This window comes from Anser brachyrhynchus, assembly GCF_964034855.1.
Source record: "Anser brachyrhynchus genome assembly, chromosome: 12".
NCBI classification, from domain to species: Eukaryota; Metazoa; Chordata; class Aves; order Anseriformes; family Anatidae; genus Anser; species Anser brachyrhynchus.
Genome location: NC_137707.1, coordinates 18,880,628 through 18,906,462, shown reverse-complemented (window position 1 = coordinate 18,906,462; position 25,835 = coordinate 18,880,628). Strand labels below are relative to the sequence as shown.

The 25,835-nt window shown below is 35.3% G+C and overlaps 1 protein-coding gene across 19 annotated transcripts in view; it reads left to right on the top strand.

The window, feature by feature from the left end:
- The window catches only part of LOC308176790 (uncharacterized protein), a 259,830-nt gene that overhangs the window by 149,237 nt on the left and 84,758 nt on the right, over positions 1 to 25,835 (top strand). For 17 of the 19 annotated variants that reach the window (XR_013938603.1, XR_013938605.1, XR_013938606.1 and 14 more), the window contains one exon: positions 23,275 to 23,340. The exons of the other annotated variants lie outside the window; for them this stretch is intronic. Coding sequence is in view for 6 of the 17 variants with exons in the window: in XM_080552993.1 (XP_080409119.1) it covers positions 23,275 to 23,340 (66 nt within the window). In the remaining 11 variants the exon portion in view is untranslated. The remainder of the gene's footprint in view (positions 1 to 23,274; positions 23,341 to 25,835) is intronic. 19 annotated transcript variants of the gene reach the window in all.

Sequence of the window (25,835 nt, the reverse complement as noted above, 5' to 3'; positions counted from 1 at the left end):
TTGTGTCCTAACAATCATCTTCTCTGGCAGCCTCTGCTATTAAATTTAATTAAAAAATAATTGAAGTAACTGTATCTGGGAATTACTAGTCCTAATCCTTTTATGGTATTATATAACTTTGTATCTGAGGGATCTGTGTACTCTTGGAGGCTGGCCACAGCCTTTGGATGAGCATCTACTGTAATGGTAATAATTCACTAGTTAATTTATGAATTAGTTGTAATATGCTTTTATTTGTTATCATTTGTGAGAGAGATTTAGACTGTTTCTATCAAAACATTTAATAAGCTTGAGGAAAAAAATCAACATCAAATATGGCATCACTTTGTTTCATATCTATTTTGAGAGGTGAGAATCCTACCTTGAAGAGCATGGTGTTATATGTTAATGGACATATTAAATCCTTTCTAGTTAACAGTAATTTATTACGTCATAATTTATTGCACACATTAATTTGAAAATTCAGATGTACATACAGTAAGGGGTTTGGATGATTTTACCTAGAGAAAGTAGTACAAGGGTAAGTATTCGATATCCTGTCTTTTGCACATAGAAAATTTTTGTTTTGAAGTTTCATCATAGTCTACTTGCATGGTCATTGTACAGGCCATTTTTAAGCAGATTTGTAGATGGCCTACCATCTGAAAACAAGAATATAAATGAGAAGTTACCAAACACCACTTGCTGAAATCAAATTACTGAAAATATGGCTAAGAGAGCTCATAAACTACATGTGTGTGTATATATATATATATATATACGCACACACATACATATAAAAAGTTTTTGTAAGAATTTTCCTTCAAACAATGTTTATGAAACATGCTGTAATAATTTAGCAGTAACAATAGTTTAAAATCTTCATGAGGATTTTCAGATTGTTAAACTATTACCTAAATGATTTAATATTTTATATGGTAAATTGGTTAATGCATGAAGTCATTTCTCATCTGCAACTTCATTGTTTATGTATACATTTAAGATTTCTTTGGAAAGTCAGAATGCATACACTTCTAGTGTTAAGGATACCTTAAGCATATTTATGATTTATATAGTATGAGTTGCTTTGTTTATGAAGTTGTAAAGAAATGGATTTTCTTTTAAAGGTAAACTTTATCAGTAAAAAAAAATAGTGCTTGCATATTATTCGCTGATTACTAAATCCATTACAGCCTTTCGTTTTTTGCTATCTACTTTACTTTCATACATCTGTACGGATTACAGGTTAAAATAATACATATGTATGTCATTTTGAAGTTTCAATTCTTTATGCAGTAGTTAGGTTGATTTCACTAGTTAATTAGTTAATTTATTATAACAAAAGCTTGTTTTCAAAGTTTTTTTCAAATTCTGTGGATAATGAATGCATGAGCTAGAGAACACTTTGGATCTCTTTTTCACAACTGCTTTTATTGTACAACATGAAACAAATCAGTAATGAAAATGTAAACAGTAATATAGTAATAGTAAAAATATTATCTTCCGTAAGAGTCTAGTGAATTAACTGGAAATAGTTCATTTCCAAATCAACATAAAAACATATTAATGGCAGGTGATTTGGAAATCAAAATAACTACCTCACGTACAAAATCTTGAACCTCAACCTTAAATCTCTCAAGAGTACAGGCATGTTCGTCAGAACATACGTGTTTAATAACATACAGTAAGTTATGTGTTAAAGGAAAAAAATATTTATAACATACTTGTGCTAAAAAGAGGAGGAAAAAAGCATGCAAAATATTCATTTTTGCCATATTTTCACACACATAAGAAGGCAGTTATCTGAATTAAAACTTAGAATTACAGGAAGTACATATTCACTGGTAGTGTCAATTATATCCATGTGTATCCATAGGCTCCTGTGACTGATTCCTTGTAGACAGCTCCTTTCCCATTCATAATCCATCTCCTCCTAATTGCTTGTCCTACAACTTATTTGTCTGATTTCCATCTGTTTCTGATTCCCTCGGGTTCCCCTTTGTTATCCCAATGACCTGTTCTCCAGTAGCAGCAGTTCTAAAGGGGTGCAAGCAAAGCGAGTGCAAGTTTGGTAGTTCTGTAGTCAAACCTGATTCTAAAATAAATAAATAAATAAATTTACAAGTACCAAACATCATGTTTTATGATAACAGTTTGATTTTCAGTGCAGTGGCTAAGTGGAGGCATACTGAGTATGTCATTGTTTGCTGAATTATGGATCTAAATCTCAGTCATTATTTCATAATATAAGCTAATTCCTACTTAAAACAACAACAAACCTCTTCCTGTTTTATTTTAAAAAAATATATTTTCATCATCTCCGAAGAGCTGTTTCTTCTCTTGGAATTAATTGAGTCAAAATAACATCAGCTTTTCCTCTGAGTTGGGTTGGAAAACAGGCTTTCAAGTATGGTACCTTGTCCTGCAGAAGATGTTAGCTTGCACGAGGTCCAGTTGCATTCTGTTCCTCAAGGTAATTGAAATTCCTCAGAGTGGTGAAGTGAACATGGACTTTCAGAAATTTTGTAAAATATCACTGAAAAATAATTTGCAATGTATTTTTTCAATCTTTGATCTAAATGTGCTTTATGAAGATTTATAATCATAAAATCATAATCAGCATTCACAGAAATTCACACAGACCCACTTTGTGATGAGCTTATGGTCTTCTAATTTACCTTCTTCCACAGCTCATCATTTATTTCAGTTCAAAGAGAACTAAATTACAAACAATATTCCCTGTCTACCCTGAAGGGTAAAATTTTTATAGCTGTGGTACAGAAAGTTTTCACTCCAGTTAATTTGTCCCTAAGCAACAGAATCCTGCATGTTGAATTCCGTTGCTGCTCAGGAGCAGGATTTCTAATTTACTGATGGCACATCAATAGTACCAATTCCGTAATACAAGTAAAACACAACAGCAACAACAAACAGAGCTATTAAACTTGCCTTTATCATATTCTGTGGCTTTAGGTTTCTTTTTTTAACAGTAAGCTATATTCATGTACAGACTGTAAATATCATGCATCTTTTTCATATTTACAGTAGTAAAAATGCCCAAATACCAATATTTTTAAAACCCTGGGGCCTCATTGCTCATAGCCTATACCGTTGGTTTGTTTGTTTTGATGCATGAGCATCATACTGGACTGTACTGGGAGCAAATTCCCCAGCTTTCCTTCTTCCTTGTGTGCTTCCATCCTGTGGCCCAGCTGGTGCGTGCCTGATTTTTTGATGCAGCTTTGCAAAGGGTTTTGTATTTTGGGGAACCTGCAAATATTTTCAAATTTACCAGTCTAGAAATAGTCAGAAATATCTTCTTCCTTTGATTATGCATGACTCTAACTAGATATGAGGATGCTCACAGCTTTTTATAAACAAGCTTTTTGGTTTTGTAGATCACGTTTAGTTTATCTGAGGTATTGGTTGCTATATTGCTGGAAAAAAAGGTTTATTTTATTTTTTTTTATACACTGATGCTAGTAACAGCAGACATCTAAATAAATGCAGTCGGATGTGGTCATTATTAACTTGTCTGTTTTGCCATTGGTCTTAGAACAGCAATCTGTGTGAAAACTCATTCATTACTTCTACAATGTGAACTTGTTTATAGTGAAAAGCATCTATAAAAACCTTTCATATTAGTCAAACTTTGATGTATCCTAGCAAAATTTTTGATGTGCTTTTTGAATTCTGTGTTTGAATATTCACGTTAAAGGGTGTTATTGCTTTGCACACTATAATAGACCAAATAATCTTCATGAGTATGGGCTGTGTTACAAATGAACCTTGGAAGTCTGTCATATAAATGCGTAAGTAATTCTTTCTGTGACAAAAACTGTTATTTAAGATCACCGAAGGGAAAAAAAATCAGAGATTGTTTTTACTCTTATATTTCCTCCCTGCTTAGTTTGTATATGTCAGTTGGGTCTTTCTTATCCCATCTTTTCCATAGTTTCAACTTTGTTATCTTCAGATTTAGTTAGACTGCCTGTCTGTTAATAGATTTGTACAGCACTGGACAAGTTGCAAATGACTTAAGTAAATAAGTAGTAGAAAAAAAGTCTGGAACTATTCAAATAGTTATGCTCAGTACTCCGTTGGCATGCAACCGTGGACTTGTGCTACAAGCAGCTTGCCAAGAGCTGAAGATGATGATCCTTTACCAATTTTTAGGCAAATTTTTCATAGAACTCATCTCAAATTATTAGTAAAGCAAGAAAAAGTGTTAAAAAATAAGTAATGAGAAATAGTGTAACATAAACAAAGTTAGAGAACATTAAAATTCTTGAAAGAGAAGAAAAATGTTTTCCTTTGATTTACTATAGAAACATGAACAGATGTGGTAGTCCTAATGGCCTTCTGTAGAACATAAAAACTAAAATGCCTTTTGTTCTGACAGTTTTTAAAGTATTTTGAGTTGCGTTTAGGGATACCGAGGAGTAGATGAAAGAACTTCAGCTAGAGGTGGTTTAGAGAACAATTCCAATACAACTATGTGTTGTCTTACATTATTTATTATAAAACTTTACTGACTTGATTTATTAATGATTATATCTCATTGTATTCATGTTTATGTTCACTGAAGAAAGAATTGTGTTCTCTAGCATCAGTGAATGTTTAAACACACAGTATAAGATCGTCCAAGGAGTACACAATCTAGAGTATATTAGGCAGAGCTACGCTGAACAGATATATTGGGATTACATTAGATAGGGTGAAGAACGTGTTTTGAGTCCCCCCAAAATGTGCCAAGCCTCAATTGGTTTGTGTTATGTCTGTGTGACTCTAGTTACAGGTCTTAACTAAGGACCAACGGAGTGCATAGTGGGAAGGCCAGATGAAGGAGCTTCCTTAAAGAATATTCAACTGAAATCCTGATGGCTGCAATAATAACAATAAAGTAAAAGCATAGAATATATAAATGATTGGTGTTCTGAAGAGGTAGGGCTTCAATGCCTGATTCTTACTTCTTTCTTTGCCTGGAATTTCTGCTATGAAATAGTGCTGATCATTAGCCTTGTTTAAATTATTATCATTTCAAAATGATCACCTTGTCTGAGTGCAACTCAAAACGGATCTGCTACACCTCTTAATAGGCAACCAGTCAGAAAGAGACCAATCTCTTTCTGAATGATGCTGAACTCCTTTCACAGAGCCAACTTCCAGTCTGTAGACTTCTGGTCAGGAAGTAGCCATGCTTTCAGCCATGAATGTATGCTTTTGTGAGCTTTTTCTAACTTTGGCTTGGAAGCTGTAGCAGAATGCTCTTTAGCTCAGACACAGTTTATTTTTTAAAAATCATTGGGGAAAAAAAATAATTTTTCTTTATATTCCAAAGCAAATTCTTTGTCTGCAGTGGTGTCCTAGGAATGTATACATTTGCTCACAAAATGTAGCCCTGACGCCTTTGCCTAGTTAGGTGATGCCTTTGAATGAAACCATACAAAACTGAAACAGAATTTTTTCAATTTTATTTATTTAACACTGTATGCTATCACTGTAGTTGTTCTTTCTATTCCCCTACCACAATAAAGCTGTAGACAATACCCTACAGGAAACTTTTGAATGTACTGAAAGGGGGGTTATTTTTAGAGGACTACAGTTCTTCACTTGGTGGTCTGTAATAAGAAAACACTTTAGAACACAATTCAAATCATATGTTAAATACTGGCTAATGTCAGTCTTGATTTTGGGACAGATAGTTTCTGTTACATTTTACTGGGAAAATATTATACTATATAATATAAATCTGTATTTGTTATAATTCTTCTGCTAAACATAATGGTAAATATATCCATATAGAAATTCAGCAATAGGCATGTAGCTGTGTCTGAGCAGGGACAAGCGAGTCCTGCATGTCCTTCTCATGCAAATACAGAATCCTTCTCCCCAGGTTCTTACCTGACTGGATGCAATGGGGAAACATAGGATAGCCACCTATCCAAAAAAAAACTTATCTAGAGTTGTGTGGCATAGTTTCATCACAGTGTTAATGTGGTTGTATCAGCTTTGGAGATGAAGTGGAGAACAAAAGATGAATACCAGAGAGACAGTGACTTGAAACCTAGAACTTGACATTAAAGGGAAACAATGCAAATTGATTTTGTAAATCCTCCAAGTGTAGAATTGCCATTGTTTAGGCTACATATTGTGAAAACGGTAGTTTGATCCTGGTTCTTAAAAAACAATTAATTTTAAACAATATTTAGCGCATCACTAATGAGATTTGAGGAAGTGCATATTGCTTCCTGCTGGATAAATAGCAAGCTAGCAGGACTGTCTCATGCACCTGGTCATTTCGGGAGTTGTCTGTCCTCTTGAGAGAAAGACATATGGAATAGACATGGGCTACTCTGACCACTAAAATAACATTTTTTCTGTAACTTATTATAGACTGTATAATTCATATGCTCTCTCAATCCAGTAAAATATAATTTTCACCAAGTTAAGGTGGTTTGTGTTCTGACAACATAAAAAATTTGGGTAATTAAATTGGTTACATAACAAATCAAAACCACCATATTTCCTTAATTTTATAGATAGGTTATAGTATTTTACCAAGGAATCACAGTCTAAAAAAATATGTTGCTTCTTTCAGAGGCGTTTTTGTTTTACTATAAAATATGAGTACTTATACAAACATATATATAGTATCTATTCAGAAGAAAGGCTACCTAATGAAATAACTATATTTCTGGCTTATATTTCATTACCAAAATTTTATATGCAGTATTCTAGTGTTATGACTGTAAACAGCACATTAATTTAGCCAAGCAAAGGCAATACATTTATTTTTAATCTCTCTCTATATTGTACCTTTTGTTCATGCACTAATGTATTATTATATATGTGATTCATAGTTATCAGGCACTTATAATAAGTGACGTATTCCCACAAATTGGGAATTTGTAGAAATAATGATACTTTAAAGTATTATAAGAACTATATTTCTCTTTGTTTCATTGCAAAATGGCAATACACATCCACAGTTCCTAATCTGATTTCCAGATTTAGGTGTTTAGTCAGTGAGGGACAGTGTGTTATGGATTCAGGATGAGTTTTGTGGTACTGTGAGATTATGGATTTGAATGACGTCCATTTCTATGAAAAAGATTATATCTCTTGATAGGGGGTATAATCCAGTGTTTTTAAATAAGCAGTTAATAAAACATTCTTCTACTGCTCAAAGAAGATAGTGCATGGTATTTTTAGCAGCTCATTGTTTCTGATAATAATTTAAATGAAATCAATAAAAAATACTTAGGTGTATTTTGGGCTGCTTTTTTATACCACCTGTATGTTCTCTGTCTTACAACGTGATATATGATTGTTGTGGTTTAACCCGGCCAGCAGCTAAACACCACACAGCCGTTCGCTCACCCTCCCCCCTCCCTCTCTGGGATGGGGGAGAGAAATGGGAAAGTGAAGCCTGTGAGTTGAGATAAAGACAGTTTATTAAGACAGGAAAATAATAATAACAATAATAATAATAATAATGATAATAGTATTACTAATAGTAATGTGTAAGAAACAAGTGATGCACAATGCAATTGCTCACCACCCGCTGACCGATGCCCAGCCTATCCCCGAGCAGCCGGCCCCCCACCCCGGCCAGCCACCCCTATATATTGTTTAGCATGACGTCAGATGGTATGGAATACCCCTTTGGCCAGTTTGGGTCAGCTGTCTTGGGTCTGTCCACTCCCAGCTCCTGCTGCACCCCCAGCCTGCCCGCTGGCAGGACAGAGCGAGAAGCTGAAAAGTCCTTGGCTTGATGTAAGCACTGCTCTGCAACGATTAAAACATCAGCATGTTATCAGCGCTCTTCTCAGCCTAATCCAAAACATAGCACCCTACCAGCTACTAGGAGGAAAATTAACTGTCCTAACTGAAACCAGGACAATGATTCCAGTGTGGGTTTTTTCTGTGCCACCTACAGCATCCACTCTCCTGCTTCTCTTTTAGATACAAGTGATTAAGTGATGTGCAAAGTAATGCAACATTGTTCACTGGATTTATTTTTTTTTAATTATTGCTTACATGAGTGATAGAAGATAGGAAGTAGATTGAGGTGTGAAAATATGACAGGTTGCTTTTCTGGAATTGATTATAGAGAAAGGTGGAATGGAGCACAGGAAACTGAACTTGAGTGAACTTTGGATCTAGAATATTTCATTGCACTGCATAACGCTCTAGTTAAATGGCTAGACAATTTAATTTAATGGCCATTGCCATTTTGGAATGAAAAATAATGACCTTACAAAAACCTACTAACCACAGTAAGAAAAAGGGTGTTTTCATAAACATGTTCTCTTTAGTGGTCTTTTACTTTGTCAGAGTACCTGTAATTGAAATTGTAGTAGTAACTATTAAAAGTATTTATACTGAAGCTATTCCGGTTGATGCCTTTATCATCCTGAATTTTACTAAATCAAAAACACGAATATTTAATATTCCTAAATGTTTCCACAAAGCCTATAGCCACTTTCAGGGTAAAATTGAATTGCCTCTAGCTCACACTAAAGAAGAGGTTCCTTTTGAAACAGCTATTCTTAGAAAACAGGGCTATAGAGAACTGAGCGATAGAATTGCTATGCATAATGTTAGGGCAATTTCTTTTTGCCTTTAGGTGATTTGACTAGCTGACATTTCAGCACAAGGATCCTTCAGTGCAATATAGAGAATTTGATGTGACAGTGTCTCTGAATCAACCACTGAACTTAAAATATTCATTATATATACAACATACGTAATAGTCTCTCATGTAATCAAAGAGTTTTCTCTTTTTTTTTCCATACGTAGTTGTCTCTTCTGCTTCTCATTTTCATTTTAACTGAAGTGTGCTTAAATGATCACACTTCAACCCCCTTTCCACTCTGCAGGACGATGCCTCATGCATTGCCATTTCTGGTTCCCCACCTCTTGTGTTTTGGTCAGAGTGCTTCTCGTGCCAGTTGAGGGAATATTTTAAGTGCAGAAGAGCTAGCAGCTCCCTGCTTCTGAGAGGGCAATAGCAGGAAATGTCAAAGTCTGTCCTCATCAGTTTGGATTAAAGCTGAATGGAGTATTTGGCAAATGCATTAAAGGCAAGGCAGAGTCATGTTGGAAAGCTGCAGTTTGAACAGTCAAATTGGCAAAGGAATTAGCAAACAAGTTTTTATGAATAAAAGGATTAGGTACCCTTAATTATATAGCTTTATTGGCGTCACATAAAATAAAAATAACTTCATCTGATGTTCTTGAAAACTGAGATTGAAAGGAAGAATTTTGAGGGTGTTTAATGGCAAAAATTCTGTTGCAATGAATGGGGCTGAGACAGGTCAGTTACCCTCACTAACTTGCCCTATTGCTGGCTTGAGCACACAGTTTGTAACTTCCAAGTTCCTTCACGGTTTCCAGAAAAAGCTGGATGGGCTCATTAGCTCTCCTAGAGCAAATAATGTTGTTTCTTGACTGGTGGAGGGCAGAGAAGAGGCAAGCCGGCAGAAATTACTCAAACACATGGACTTTGTCCTTTGTGGTTTGAAGTTTTTTACTCTGAGCAACATTGCAGTGTCTGGGTGAGAAGGGGCCCTTCAGTGAATGGATATTGTCTCCTCGGTCTCGTTTTTTTCATCTGTGGAAAAACAATGAGTGTGCAGGATCAGCTACACCAAAGCAAGCATGTTAGTGACTTGAAGTGACAGTGTCTGTAGGAGAACATACAGCGCTGCAACCTCCGAGTCAGCACCAAATGGGTCACTGATTCACTTTGATTGCAGTGTTACTCGTTTCCTGTCTTAAATAATTTATAGCTTATTTATGTGTTGCGCTGTAATAAAGTCATAGCTTTTTGATCTCTAAGGTGGGTGTTGCTGCCTTTTGTAGAAGCAGAAAATCTGAAACTCATAAATCATTATTATCCTTAACAATCGTTTACTGTACAGATGTCTCAAAATAAACCAAGGGGACAGGACATTCTGTAAATTTAATGGCATATCACTTAAAACATCATATAATTGCAAGGTGTTTGTTGGAATAAAAATTATACCTTTGCAGGTTAAGTAAAGAATCACTAATAAAACTGTAACAGACATACATTATACAGCATGGGGTTTATAATGAATAATTGCTAGGTTATTAGTGCTTAACAGATTAAGGGTACTTCCATTTATTACCGTGCTCTGCTAAGGATGAGCATTAATTTTTTTTTCAAAGCAAATTCACTGGAAACAGACAGTTTAAAATTTATGCTTGTAATGATTGCTACATGGTCCATTAAGACCACCTCTAAGTGAGCTTAATTTGTAGCAGATAAATGTACATGTCTACATATTTTTCAATGTAGTTTATGGTGCATCCTGCACAGCTGTGCCCAACTGATTAAATCCTCACAAAATTTAAATAGGAAACCCATTACATAGACAGTATTATATCCATTTATCATACACACATTTTCAATTTAACTCTCTAAGCCTTTGTGCAGGATATTTTCACTGATTCATTAAATATGTATAGTAAGGCTATTTTCTCTGGTTTGTTTTGCCCTTTTGTTTTCTGGGTTTGTTTGGTTCCTCCTTCTCAGTTCTGTCATCCAGTAATTAAGAACTTCAGCAAACTGAACATCTACAACAATTACCTCAGCAGTGATTCTAGATATGACAGTCACAAAATTACAGAGATTCTGGACCCCAGATTTGTACTGGACAGATAGATGTGCCAGATGCTAAGGCAAGTTGGGATTGCAGATTTTTCTTGCGTTTCTTCAGCATTTCTTATTGGTTAACTCTTAGCATCTCCTCATGTTGTTAAAATGCTTCCTAGGATCCCAGTCTGAACTGTCAAGCTTTATCTCTGCTTTATATGAGACTCAAAACACCTAAGTCATAGTTCTAGATTCTAGAAATAGGATTAGAAGCATTCATCCAATTTTAGAGATCAAATTTAGCTGCTCTGAATTATTATCTGAAATCCCTTCTATCTTCATTGACTGTACTGTAAATTTAAGCTCTCAACTTCGTAAGCCCTGAGCCATACATAAAATCAATGATATAATTTTTTTTCCTCAGATAAGAAACACATTTTCACCTTAAACTTTTTCTCAGGGTACTCCTGACTCCTCTGGCTTTAAACACTTGGAGAACCAAATGTTTGCTATGATACAGAAAAGGAATATTGGAGTAAGACTTGCAAATGTGATATTATAGGTGGACTTACTATCTTAGATTACACAAAATGCTTAGGAACAGAGATAAATTGTACAAGAAAAACTATATGGACATGCATTTCAGTTCCAGCAGCACGCAAAAACAAAGCTAGCTGAACTGGATAGTTCTTGAACAACCTGTAGCTGAGGTCACAGTTTTTAAAGGTGTCTGCGAGAATTTGAACGTCAGAACCTGTGTCTCAGTTCATTCAGAGACATCTGTTTCAGTGTTCATTTTCCTAGGGATTGTTGCCAGTAGGAATCAGTTGTGACTAGTAAAGTGCTGGCTCTAGGGTCTTGCCAGTTGGTGGCTTCTTCAGAGTGTGAAAACAACAAGTTTCTGTCATCACAGGTGTGAAAATAATATTGCAAGTGCATATGATATTATTTCTAGATTTCAGGGAGAGAATATTTCAATGGATGAACTACAAGTAATGAGTCACGGGTAAAGTCTAAAGCTATGTTATTATAAACATACTGTTTTATTTTCTTTCAGAAGTGTGAAAACTTCACTAGTAGCTATCTAGTTTTCAGTGATGTTTTCTCATGGAAACACGGGTCAGTGTCTTTTTCAGCTATTCGCAAGTTTTTGGAGACTTGCTCATGATATCAAGAAATTGTTGGCTCTGGGATTCTAGTCTATATATAACTATCTACTTCATCTATATAAAAACAATGTTTGTGCTTGTGATGAAACTGTTCTTTGTGTGTGTAGTGGATAAACATTTTAACAGAAGTGTTTATTTAAAAAGGCATAACAGTGCAAATGTATGAACCTGAGGAGGTTTATGTCACAATCTGTTATCTTGAAACCTTACCAAGACAAACTTACTTCAGGGGAGTCTGTTTTATTTTGCTACTGGCAGCAAAATGATTAGTCATAAAATAATCTTATAGACAGCTGGTTGCTGATTTAAAGACTATTCCCTTTACCATATTTTCTGAGGATTTTTTCCTTGCATACTTTAATTTTTGAGGAATAGTTAATGCATTCATTATTATTGTTAAATAATAATTGCATTTTAAATAACAAATTTAGCTAATTGTATGTATTAAGGACTTTATGAGCTCTTCAGTTTGATGTTGACTTTTCTTGCAATGAATAGATGTATGAAAAAGATTCTTAAAGTATCTATCAGAAAATAGAAGACTAATAGTTTCTGAAATATTTCAAGAGCAACAGAAGAGTAATTGGTAACCGGATTACTAGAAAGACATTGGCCCTTAATCTACTGAAGATTTGGAAAGTGATAAAATTTGAGGTCCAAATTATACTAGGTAACTAAACATTCCGTTTCATGGCTGCTTGGCTAAATTCTAGCCCATATTCCATCTTACCTCAACCTTAATAGTTTAAATTTATCAAAGCATGGCCAATTCAGAAGGCAGTTTAAGGAGAAACTATTGCCCCAGCAGTCAGAGGTAGTTAAAGCTGAGCTGAAAAATTTCAAGCACAAAATCAGTGAAAAAAAACCAAAATCTCTATATAACTTAAATATAGGAAATACATTCTGATGAGAGACACATGCAGTCAACAGTAGTTCTTATTTTTTTTCAGTTGAGATGTTTGTCATCCTCAAAATTCTAACAAATTAAAATATGTTCATGACAGAAGCTGACCTTTATGAAAATACATTTTGCCCTCAGATGAAGGAGGTTTGATTATCATATAGTTACCACTGCACACATACAATACCTGCCTTGGAAAGTAGAAGCCATCAAGTTTAATTAAATTTTGTTTTGTTTCAATTGAACTGACTTCAAGTTGGAAAGTATCTTCACAATTTAACTAAAAAATGAGTCTTTAAACAATAGAAATATATAGCACCACTGCTGCAGGGATATTTTGTGAAGCTCTGAATAAGACTATTCAAGATTTTACTCCCTGTGCTGTACCTTATAGTGTTTGATATCTGTGGTTTACATCTTATTGCATTAACTCTGTGTTATATTCTATCTTTGTGTTCCCCTATGTGTCATATGATTGACTTCTGATTTTGTTCTACTTTTTTGTTCCTTTCAAAGTGTGTGTATATATATATATATAACCATAACTAATTATGTTATATGCCAAAACATTTCAAACACTGCTTAAATATGGAGGAAATGTTTTCAAGTAACCCTGTAGTGTGATATTAAACAGATTTAACACAAACTTAATACCAACATAAAAACAACTTTCTCTAAATTTAAGAATTTAAGTCTTTTTAGAAAGTGCATTATTCTTATTTAGTTTTAAAACAGCCACCATCTTTTCTGTGTTTCCCAACTGTTCTTTTCTGTTTGCTTCCAAATCCTCCTTTAGAATCTTTTTTTTTTTTCCATGAAACATTTTTTATGATTGCCTGATTGCCTCTCCTTTAATTCTTTCCCTTCTGAATCATTCTCTCCTGAATTGTATGTAGCTGGAAGGGTTGGTGAGCTTCTATGAGTGGATACCTTAGTGTTATTTTTTTGGAGCTCTGCACCATTGTGCACCTCCTATTTTGCACTCAGCTTTGGCTGTGTGTAAAAAGCACAATCCAGAAAGCACTTTAGCTGTGCAGTGTGCATGTAAGCACAGTGCATGAACAGTAAGTGACCGGACTGATGATCAGTAACATCCCATGTGTTGTGCAGAGGCATGTCCAACTCAGAACAATTTTGTGATTTTACCATGCTCTGGAGTATAAGTTTCTCTGTTTTTAAGAGTTCTTGGGTCTGAAGTAAATGGCCCAAGTCCGTGGGGGGGGGGAAAAAAAAGGGGGGGGAGGGGAAGAAACAAAGAAAGCAGTAGGGAGGAGAATGAAAAGCTGGATGAGTGGAAGTATAAGAAGCTTATAGGTCCTAATCTTGTAAATTCCTCAGATTTGGGCAAAAAAATACAACGTTGTAATATAGGCCTGGTTCCAGTAGCATCCTTTGAACTTATCAGCTTCCATTTCTTCATTTTCAGTGTCTGTGTTTACTATGTGCCATGGAAGGCTGTGCACTTATATACTGGTACTTATAAACTCCCAACGGCCTCTGGCTATCCAGCCAGCTGCTGGATATTCTAAATAACTTGATCAGTGCAATGAAGCAATGCAGAGGAGCTGGCATTGGCTGTTTTAGTGGTGCAGCCATGGCCAGATACATTCTCTGAGCCAAAAATGTTCTCTGCTGAAGTCCCTTGTGGCCAGTGTCATCTTCTAAAAGATTGCTTGGGAGAAGCATATTCTTACCAAGGTCCCTTTGGCAACATGAGTGATTTTTTCTGCTATATTCTGTGGCTTATCATTTGAATCATTCTTTAAGGATATGCTCTGGGCTGAAATCCTATTTGCACTATTAACTTTTATTCTGTAATAAGTCATTTAAGAACATCAGATTGTCTCTAAATAGGCTTTTTATTAATGTTTTGTTCAAAAATAATAAATTATGTTCAAGTTAAAACAGACTTTTGTAGCCTCTGCAATGTAACCTTGAAATTTAAAAACTCTTTTTAAGACCAAGCAAAGCCTTCCTGATAGATTGAGGAGTTTATTGTTTTATCAAAGAAGAAACTCAAAGGAACTGCTGATTTTTTTTCTTCAAGCACTCTACTTACGCTCCAGCTTTGAGTTGTATATAAATATATAATAAATATCTAGTGTCTATAGCTATATTTATATATTTTGGGAATATGAATAGCTCACAAAACCTAATTAGCTTTTTCATTAAATTCTGCCTGGTTAGTTTCAGTTATTTGATTTTGATTCCATTGTTTTCTCTGATTAATTTTGCAGTATAAGTATTGAAGTCAAAATGTAGTTTGTATGAATTTTGTTTTGACTTGGGAGGTCGCTGATACTTCTTAGGCTCTTGGTCTGTGGGTGCATGGGCTGTCTGGTTTTGGTTCTTCTCTCTACTTTCCCACTTGTGAAATGAGAATAATTAATAGCCACAGAGCCAAGATCCATTTCCATTTTCGTTTACAATAACGGAAAGCTTTGTATTGGAGCATTAGAGCACTCTTCCCTAGGAATGTTTTGAAGCTTAATTAGATGGCTTCTGCACCTTACTTTACTTCTCTCTTTTCCAGCTAACTTTGTATCATAAAAATTGTTCTAGACTTACTCCATTGTACATCGTTTACTAATTCTCTACAAGAATTTCAAAGGCAAGGTGGAGGAGGAACACTTTTTTTTTTACTTACAAATTAAAGTTGTCATATGAGGTTTGTATCTGGGCTGAGAGATGGTAGGCTTGGATAAATACAAAGGCTTACTTCATGTTTGAAATAATAGATCGAGACAAAAAATGTCCTTTACATTATGTTTTTAATTACTCATTAGAGTCCAGTTTGTGCCAAATTGCAGTATACGTGGGATTTTGTAAACAGGAAGAGAACCTTGTGAAGCAAACTGAGTAGTATTTATAGGCTTCAGAGGTTCTTAAATGGTTGGGCAACACACAGACAATTTTGTTCCCAGAGTCTCAGCCAAACAACTGTAACACCCAAACAGAAATTGTTCCTTGGGTGTTGATTTTAGAGAGGTTTAGCCAGGGAACCAGTCTCCTTGCAGCTAGCAACTTAACCATACAACTTACTTTCTCCAAAGACAGATCAGTGTTCATTGTCCACCAAAATAAATTAATATGCATCTGTTTTCTTGGGTGACTCTTTGTACCCCAGTAATGTGTCCTGCTCCCATACCTGACTGAAAGTCAGTTCAGTGGGAATTACACAAACATAACTGAGAGAAAAGCCATATTTTTGCGTGCCTGAATAATAGCTGAGAAGACTGTGGCTTTCTCATTCTGCTGCCCAGAGTAGCACACCATTTGTTCTGTGTGAGACAGTGAGGGTGGAGAGGCTGTATACATGCTGTCATCAGTATTTCTGCTGCCTCTAGACCTATTTATGGCTTATGTTCTTGTGTTCTCATGTGTTTGTTCTTTTGTGTTATTAGAGAAAATGTGTAGGGCTTTCATACATACTGAATAAAGATTTCCAAGAATAAAGGAGAAACTGTAATCTGACTCCTTAAAATGCTCTTGAATTTCAGCTTTCATCTAGAAGATGCAACATTTTGGTCCAGACTGGAAGGATAAATGCAGGCCTGTTTTCTGTATGCAGGTCAGATGGCACCCAAGGTAGCAAAAAGCTGATGAGAACACCAAAAATCCTGTGAGAGTAGTTCAAATGAAATTGTGCTGGCATATGTGAACTTGAAAGTTAACCCAAGGACAGCATCAGTCCTTCAGCTCAATGTTAGTGTAATTCAGACAAAAATCAAAATACATCAAAATTAAGGTTGGACCAGATGATATTAGGGGTCTTTCCAACCTAAATGATTCTATGATTCTATGAAAATTAATCACCTATGGAACTACGTGAGGAGGAGACATTTTTCTCAATTTACTTTTGTCTAGGTATTTGCAAAGCATTTCTAACCTTGCTACCAAACTCAGATTTGGCTTATTATAACACCTCTTTGAATAGTCATGGTGTCCCACTGAAATATATCTCCTAACTCAAAGCATAACGCTGTGTTTCTACTGTTGTAGCCTGTATATAGCTATGAAAACTGTCCGTAAGTACTTATCTGGCATTACTGAAGGATTTGACCTTCTGCGAAGTCTAAGTGACATTACTGAGTTCTCCTTTAATACTGTTTTTGTTATCCCTGCCCTTGTAAGTCCTCTCCTCCAAATGTTTTAGCTTATTAGTTTATATGCTATTTTCATTGCAATTATGGCTAGAGCAGGAATGTTTTGTTACCTTTTTAACACGTTGTCACCATGCATCATTTTTAAATCCTCATTGCTCCTTATTAGAGGTTATTTAAGCTCTCCGCTCTAACTGGATAATGAAGCATACTTAAGATACAAACTAGCAAAAGCTTTTTAAAAGATTTTGTTGCATTGGTGACAGTCTGGCACTTTGGGATTTTGTTTAGTTGTTTGTGTCATCACTTAGGTTAGTAAAATTTAATAGAAATGTACATAAATGTCAGACAACTGGTACAGCCTCTACAGGTATGACTGCATGCATGGGCCAAAATATGCAAGGTCTATGCATGCTCCACCCAGCCCCCGCAGTATGGTGCCACCTTCTTGTTTCTTGTTTACTTCCACTGATATAGATCAAATAGAATAGGGTACAGTGTGTGAGCTGAATAACTTTGATTGTGTCAGGAAAATCTCAGGATCCTTAAAAAAAACAGCAACAAGACAGAGTGAGGCAGGTGAGAGTTATTGATGTGGCCCTGAGATATATTACTCTAAAGGAAATTGTGAAAACTCTAAAGATTTACCTCCTTTATTTCAATTACCATTTTGTCTCGTTGCATGGTCTCAATGTGTATTACCCAAGCATGTCATATTGTAGTGTGTTTATTACTTCTTGCAACATCTTTGCAATGTAAAGAAGTGTTACCATTATCATCCTCAATAGTTGTAGAAATTTGAGGCATACAGCCAGCAGAGTACAGAGATACTCCAAATAGCAGAGCTTGTGCTAATATGAGAATTGGGATTGGCACATTTGCAGTGGCACAGTACTATGCCTGAGTTAATAAGCCATGTATCTCAAGAGTGTCCATACATGCAGGTGAAACACCACACAAGCCTGGTATTGCCTGAGGAGTGCTTAAGGGGCAGACCTTTTATCCTGCATAGTCCGTGCTGCATATTGCACCAAGTAGCAGCACAACCTTAAAGCATCATTAGCATAAACTTCTCTGTTTTGTGGCGTCTGAGTCATGAGGCTGCATTTTGAAACTGAACCCATGTCTCCCGAGTCCTTCATTAATGTCACAGACCATTCTTCTTTTCACCTCTACAAGTAAGCTAATTTCAGTTTTGTTTTCATTTCTCAGGGTTTTATACACTTGTAAAGCACCTCTATATGAACTCTTTCCTTTCTCTAATTACACAGATTTCTTATCCTTTATATTTTGGGAATTTACTCTTCCCCTACAGAATTAGATGGTGAACATTGTGCTGCTTCCTAAACCAACTCTCATTTTCAATTCACTGCTGAAGTGCATTGGCAGAACAGACACCTGCTGCTTGAAGGACCAACCTCTGATTAGTTGTTTCATGTTTGTATCTCCTGCTAGTAAAACAAAAATTGTCATTGCATTATTGAATGGAGGAGAATGCTGTGGCTGAAACAATGCTGTCTACTGTGGATTTGCTGTATGTAGACCCACATGATGCCAGAGCATAATCCCAGGTAGTGATTACCTTTTAGTCTTTAAAAGCTGAGGGGATCCACAAATCTGTGTTGTTCTCTGTATTCAGGAGCAGATCACAACTACAGAAGTGAATTGAATTGTTTGATGACTGGAATATATATGTTTTCTGGGGGGAAAACGGCAGAATGAATTGGGGACTAAGGCATTGCAATTCCAAAAGATTTTAGTAAAGAAAACAAAAGACACAAGCAAAACAGGGAAATTAGCTGGCAGTTCTCAGTTGCTGTGCTGTCAGTAGGTGGGAAACATCAATTGGAGCGGTCATGATTAATTGAAATAAGGTTGACTGACCGGAGAATATACCTGTCTATGCAAAATATTGATGAGTAAGCAAGTGTATACAGGTAATTATGTGGCTTCAAATAATGCATCAATTCTTTTAATCTGAGAGAGGATCGTGTGGATTAAAATCATACCCAAACATTATGGTAGATGGAGAGGCAAGAGTATATGATTTCAGAGCCCTCTAGAGGCATTTGTAATAGAAAAACATCCTCATGTACTATTCAATTGTGTTTAGTTAACATTGCTATAGTGGTAGTTTTAGGACAATTGGAATGTTTTTGAAATATTACCACATTTAAATTTTGAAGTAATTCCTAGAAAAGCTAATTATTATTGCTCTGAGTCAATTGTCTGATTTTCTTGAAAAATAGTGTTTATAGGCCAGAATATACTTTTTTATTTTTATTTATTTTATTTTTAATCATTGTCAGAGATATCAGTGGATTTACAGCTATATAACTACAAGCAAAATGTGGCTGTTCAGATCCTCAGACAGCAATAACAATAGTGAATTATGAAGCATATGTATTTTGGATTATGGATAGTTGATTTTTCTTTGAAATTGGATTTATAGACTATCGTTTACTAGAATTGTTTCTTTTTTCGTTGTATCCTTTAGAGTGGGTGTTTACAGATGCACTATTACTAGAGCTACTTATAGTAAGATCCGTTTTGAGTTAAGTCAGGCAGCCCGTGCTAATTGCTGTACAGAGACACTCTACGATATAATATACAATGTCACTTAAGCCCTGTTCATAAAGACCTGAGTTTTCAAATGTTCAGTGCATTACAATGAGTTTTGGTTTGGGCTAAATTGAGCTATTGATTTTTTGGTAATTAGGTTTTAATGAATTGTGTTCACTCAATTGTAGGTTTGTCAAGGGAATTCAAAGAATGGATTGTGATCATTTTATTCACTTTATTTATTTATTTTTAATGAGTCTAACATTAGAGAGCTCCTTTTCTAGACATCGGTAGTTTTGATTTTTGTTAGCTTCTTTCAAGTCCAGCAGATACTTTTTTCTATTACGGTATTAGTAAAATTTACATAAGACTGTAGGAATTTGGCCTGCCTAAAAACTGATGAAGTAATCCAGCTCTTAGAAATTTTGTTTTTCATACTGTTGCTTCCCTATACCATTTGTGTTTAACTGTTTGACTGGAATTGGTCAATATGTGTTTTTGTTGGACTTTGACTTCTTTTGCTTGCTTACATGTGTTTTAATCTTTATCCCTGGTCACTAAAAAGCTGCTTTTCCTTGTTGATGCTTAATCAAAGATCATGGCAGTAGACAATCCCCTGTTCTGATTTAGTAACATGCCATGTGTTCTTTTCCATTAGCTTTTCTTTTAGTTTATTATTATTATTTTTTTATTATTATTATTATAGTCTATTAAACTATGTGCTTTAGAAAGAGAAACACATGCTGTACATCAACCTCCAAAATACTGATAAAATGTTGCTTATACAGGTTAGTTTATTCCTGAGGGGTCAGAGGCACTTTCAGTAGCCTTGTAATTATGACTACAATCACTCTTCTAATGGGAAATCAACATCTTTCCCTGAAATAGTTAAATAGCTTAAAAATCCCTGTTTAGTGATTTCTTTATTTAAATGTAAACTTTACCTTTCTCATCATCTTTGCTAGTATATTGGACATTCCACTTTGCTGGACAGCAATCATGAATAATTTTTGCTGAGCAGAGAGTCCTGGGTCAGCACAACTTTCTTCTGAGCTGAGCAGTGAGAATGTGGCCCTTGGTGGGTAACCCTCCAAGCAGGACACAGTCTGCTCCTGACCAGTCAGGTGCCTCTTGCAGGGGAGATGCCAGACTCTTCACGGCACTTGAGTGGGCTTTATCTTTCTTATGGTGATCACAGCTAATCCCAACAGCAGATTAACTTGTTCTTCCAACTACAGCAGGCTTCTCCCTCCCTGAGATACCATCTTTAATGAGTATCTGTATGCTTAGATGCAGGGCTGTTTGCCATCTCAAAGCAGTCGTGGGCCTCTGTTGAGTGCCTTTCCAGACCAGTAAGTGTCAGTAAGTAGCGTGTCAGAAAGGTATGAACCAAAGCTAACGTATCCCAGAGAGATGTGACATATTATCTTGTTTAAACTTCATAGCCTTTGCATTAAAATTTTTAGATGCATACAGCTGGTTTGGGATGCAGAGAAATAGATATACAACTGCTTGCACATGGTACTTTCATGTTGTTTTCTTTGATGCTGACCTACCATATGCCCTTGAGTAAATAAGACATTGAATCTTTCTATGCTTTTGTTCTTCCTACACATATTTTTTCTACCTTTTATATTCAATCCGTAATATTTCAGCTTTTTATACTGAAAAACAAAAACAAACCTTTTCTGATATATTTTACTGTTTTTGTCATTAACCATTGCAAAGAAAGGTTCTAGCCTGTGCTTTCTTCTGTATAATTTGCATTTGCTTAGGTAAGAATCAGGCGATTCAGACACGAAAACAGGGACAATAATTCAGGCTTGCCATATTTTACCATTTAATTTCACTAAGCATGGTCATCTGTGTCTTTCAAAATACATATTAAACATAACATAGTTCCATGTCCCACATTGTACAATTGAAAAAAGGACACTGATCTATTACAACTGTGCCTGAATACTTCTAAATTTGTGCACAGCCATTTCCATGTAGAAATATGCACTTTGCACATGTGGCTGTGCAGTTTAATGCCATTAATTTAAGTTTATGATATGAACGCACCTGCATGTAAAACACTATTTTAAAATCTGGTCATGCAGATCTTTCTTTTTTAATGAGGTTTTTGTTTTTTTCTTTTGGACAAAAATCTGCTTATATTTGCATACTTTATGTGTATTTTTAGAAGAGGTCATTGTAAATTGAACTTAAAATGGTAAAACACAGCCTGGGTATACCCAAGTGTGTCACTCATGTAAATATAAATAAGGATATGTAACCCAAAGTGGAGATCTCAGACCTGGCTAAAATGTGAAAAATCTTTTTTCATTGGCTAAGGAATACAAGAAAGTTAGGACCATGAGAATGTGTTCTTCAAGCTTCCTTGTGTTTTCCTCTGAAAAACTCACTCTTTTCTTTCAATTATGTTTGATTTTTTTATTACTATCAGTACATGTAATAGCGATATTCATTTTCTCTCTCTCTAGCTATGATGTTGTTTACTGATAGTATTGCTTGTGATTACAGTGTTAGTGTCAGTTGTGCAAAACATTGCCAGGCTTTTTATTTGTTAGGATATTACTAGCTGTTTAGAGGTAATGCTGTTTTTCAGGTTTTTAAGAACATTTTAATACAACATTAGTAATGGTACATATTAGCATCTGGAGGAAGACAGAGAGAGAAGAGTAGATTTTTGGTGGAAAAAGCAAGTATTTCCAGATCAAGAGCTTTCTTCTTGTTTCCTCTTAGAAACTTATCTTGCTTTTGCCATAAGTTACGTTCATGGATTCCTTTCCCTGTGACAGCCTCCTTCTGTTTAAATCCATCCAGTTGAGCAGGACAAAACCAATTAGCTGAAGTCGGGTGAATAGGATACTTAGCGAAATAAATAAATGTTATGCATAAGCTATTCATCCTGCTCAGTTGTCCTGAATTAATTAACAAACAGGCTGAGCTTGAGTTTGGATACACATACATTTTAACTCTTCCTCCCGAAAACTATGTAACTCTGGTGTGTTCCAATGCAGTGAAAAATGTCAAAATGAAATTGAAGAGAGGATGGTAGTGGTAGGAAAACAATGCAAAAACAAGGTATAAGAAGATCATTTCCCAGAAAATAGAAGTAGAATTCATAGAAAAAAAAATAGTTATAAAAAAGCAAGATTTGCTGGCATTGTTTTCTTGTGCGTTCCTGTGTCAAAGTTTTTTTCAGCAAATTTCCAAGTGTTTTATCCATTTTAAAGTACCTTAGATGACACGGTTTCAAGGAACTCCCTTAGAATATTATTCCATGGGCAGGTACATCTAATTATTAGCATTACCTTACCAAGTTCAGCCTTTGCTCAGTTTCATCCCATTATTCCTGCCCCATGGGCCACATTAAATATTTTTTCCTATTTTTGGCATTTATGTCCTTCAGACACTTGAAGATGCTTATCATTGATCCCTTAGCTTAGACACAGAAAAAAAAATGCTTAAAAATCCCTATTTTGAAGTACAAGGTGCAGGGGTACAGCATTTTTTTAGTGGATGAATATATCTTAATAAAACATTTTATAATGTATTTGCAAAACATAAGAGGAATTAAATATGCATTATTTTTTCTTTAATTCTTGAGCTAAAGTGGATTTTTTAATTGATTTGATCCTTTCAGTTGACCTGTGTTACAACAGTTGGATCAGACTGGGGACTTTGAATCATCCAAAATGTAAAATTTGTCCTGCTCTGAAGGTTAAACACCCTCTTAACTGCTTACTTATTTCTGCTTGATCCAGTGTCGACTGGGGGACCAGATCCACCTCATCTCCTAGTAGCATACTGAGATGGTTTTCTCTGAGATGTGCTGCAGTTGTTTACAGCACATATACAACCCTTTGTTGAGGGTATAATTGTTTCCTACCATCACTGATTCTTTTTTCTTGTTCACCTTTCTAGTTATCAATATTGTTGTCTGTCTTGGAACTGCAGATTTTCCACAAAAGAAAATTCGGTTGTGTCAAGGTAAGTGAACAAAACTATATTAGATTGCAAACATTCTTGTGTTAAAAAGGTTGCTTTTATTTTTGACGCTTTGTGGTACTGTTGTCTGCATGTGTATGTATGCTCCATGGTGAACACCTACAACTGAGGAATTATTCAAACAGTGAACAAGACAGCAAAAAAATGCTGCTTGCCTATGAACCAAGAAAATGGATCAGAGCTACCAGCAAATATTTCTCCAAGATCACACAACTAAACATTCAGATAAATGGAATTTGTATACCTTTCTGAAACACTGTTAGATAATGTTTTAACTAGCACAAAAGCCTGATCATCATGTATAAGCTCTGCTGAAGATGTATTTTGCTTTTTCCCATAGCTTCTTAAATTCTAATTCTAAATACTCCTATTTTACTCCTGAAATGTTCTGTTGCATTTTTTGTTATGAAATGCAATATCATCATACTGTCAAAGTACAGACTAGTAATAAATAAGACTAACAAAGTTATTTTAATAAAGCTGAACAAGTAACATCCTGTCTGCCAATCAGCTGATTAGTTTTTGATTCTGAACATGTATTTGATCATGATTAGTGATACTTTCTGTTGCATGTGTTCTCTATCCATGTAGTTATTAATACTGAACATGATACCCACCATTAAAAATTGTAACTGTATTCATTAGCTATCATGAGTTCAGCTCTGGTTCAGGCCAGTACTGACTTATAAACATACTTCATTGCCCTAACTAGCTAAAATTGATTTATGCCAATGGCAGGTAACAAAAGGTTTCAGCGCCTCAGAAAGCCCTTTCTACATCTTAGTTCCTACAAGCTGTGTTTCTAGCAGATGGCTACCTTCCAGCTCCCTAAACCTCACATGGGGACTGGAGGAAACTGAGGAAAGTTGCAGTGCTGTTACTGTAGTACAGCTAATGACAATCCTATGGCAAAAAAATCAGAAGAGGCTGAAGCATTCTTATAGGGTTATCTCCTGAAGTATACACATGTACAGAAAGAAAATACAGAAAAATACTGCAGTGGGCTATTAAAGGGGAAGTTCAGATAATAAGGCCCATCAGATAGTTACCAAATACTGCTGGTAGGCATATCAGAGTTCTGCACCTGAGAAGAACAGGAATCTGCTCTCAGGAGGATATTTTAATTAGAGCCGGCCCTGGAAGAGGCAGGGTATCGACAGAAGCAAGTGGTCATGGTGAAATGTTGGTGAATAATAAAGCAGGGAGAGAAGGGAAGAAATGAAAGACCAAGAGGATGCAAAATAAAACAGGTCTATACATTTTAACAGATGCAAATAGTGAACTTGAAGATACTTCTGTAAATGTCTGTTACCTTAAACTAGCTACTGGTAGTGCTTAGGTTTTTTTATTTAGTTCTGTTTCAAGTTTCATTGAAGATTTCTGTTCCTATCAGAGATAAAATAATTGTTTGGTCAGTGTTTTGGTGTGAGTTCTTCACTCGTGAAATGAATCAGGGATAGTAAAATTTTAACCTATAGCAGTAAACAGAAGCTTTGCCATTATTTCAGTGGGACCCATTTCATCTCTTTTATTTTATTACTGTATGTTACTTCTATATTATTACTTTGATTATATAATCATAACTGTTGCAATCACAAGAAAGAGTTAAGGAAACCACTGAAGCTTTACCTTTTTAGAGAAAAGAACACAATGGCACAGAATATTTAGAAAAAAAAGTAATCTGAAGGAGTCACATAGATATTACTGGAATTATATCTGGAAACATAAAATGATCTAGTAATTACTGTCCTGGCATGGTTTATATTTAATAAATTAATTGTATTTGCATACATCAAGTGTATACACAGCGATCTCAGAGTCATCCCTGTCAAATTTCATGAATCTATGAGTCAGGTAAACATCTGCAGGCAGTACAAAAAGTGCGCTTAGTCAGACAATTTATCAGGACTGCATAAAAACTGCTTCTCACAACCCTTCCCAGTTAACTGAGCCAAGACATAAAATAGCATCTGCAAATGTTTGACTCTTGATCCCAAAGCAAGGAATCATTGCTAGGCTGTTCACAGAGTATAGCTTGAATGTGTTATGTCCAGTAAAGCAATATGGCACACAAATAGATACTGCAGTCTTAAATACGTGGGATTAAAGCTGACTGATTAAAGTTTATATTAATGTTACCGTTGTCAAATCCAGTTTTCTCTTCATCAACGTGTAGCTGATGCAAAAAAATATTGTCATCCTGGCAGTAAAAATAAGTCTCTGTCCAAGGTGGTCTGCAAAATACATATCCTTTCAATTCTGACTGGTCTTTGTCTTGACAAAATTACTGGTGATTTTTAAATGATTTTCACAGCCACTAACCGGAATTGAAGTACCATGAAGACAACAAAGTTTCTAAAAATAAACACAATTTCAGTTGGTCTTCACCTGAGTCTAACCACAGTCCACATTTATTTATTTATTTATTTATTTATTTACTTATTTTATTACTCAAAAGCAGCTGGGGATTCAATCAC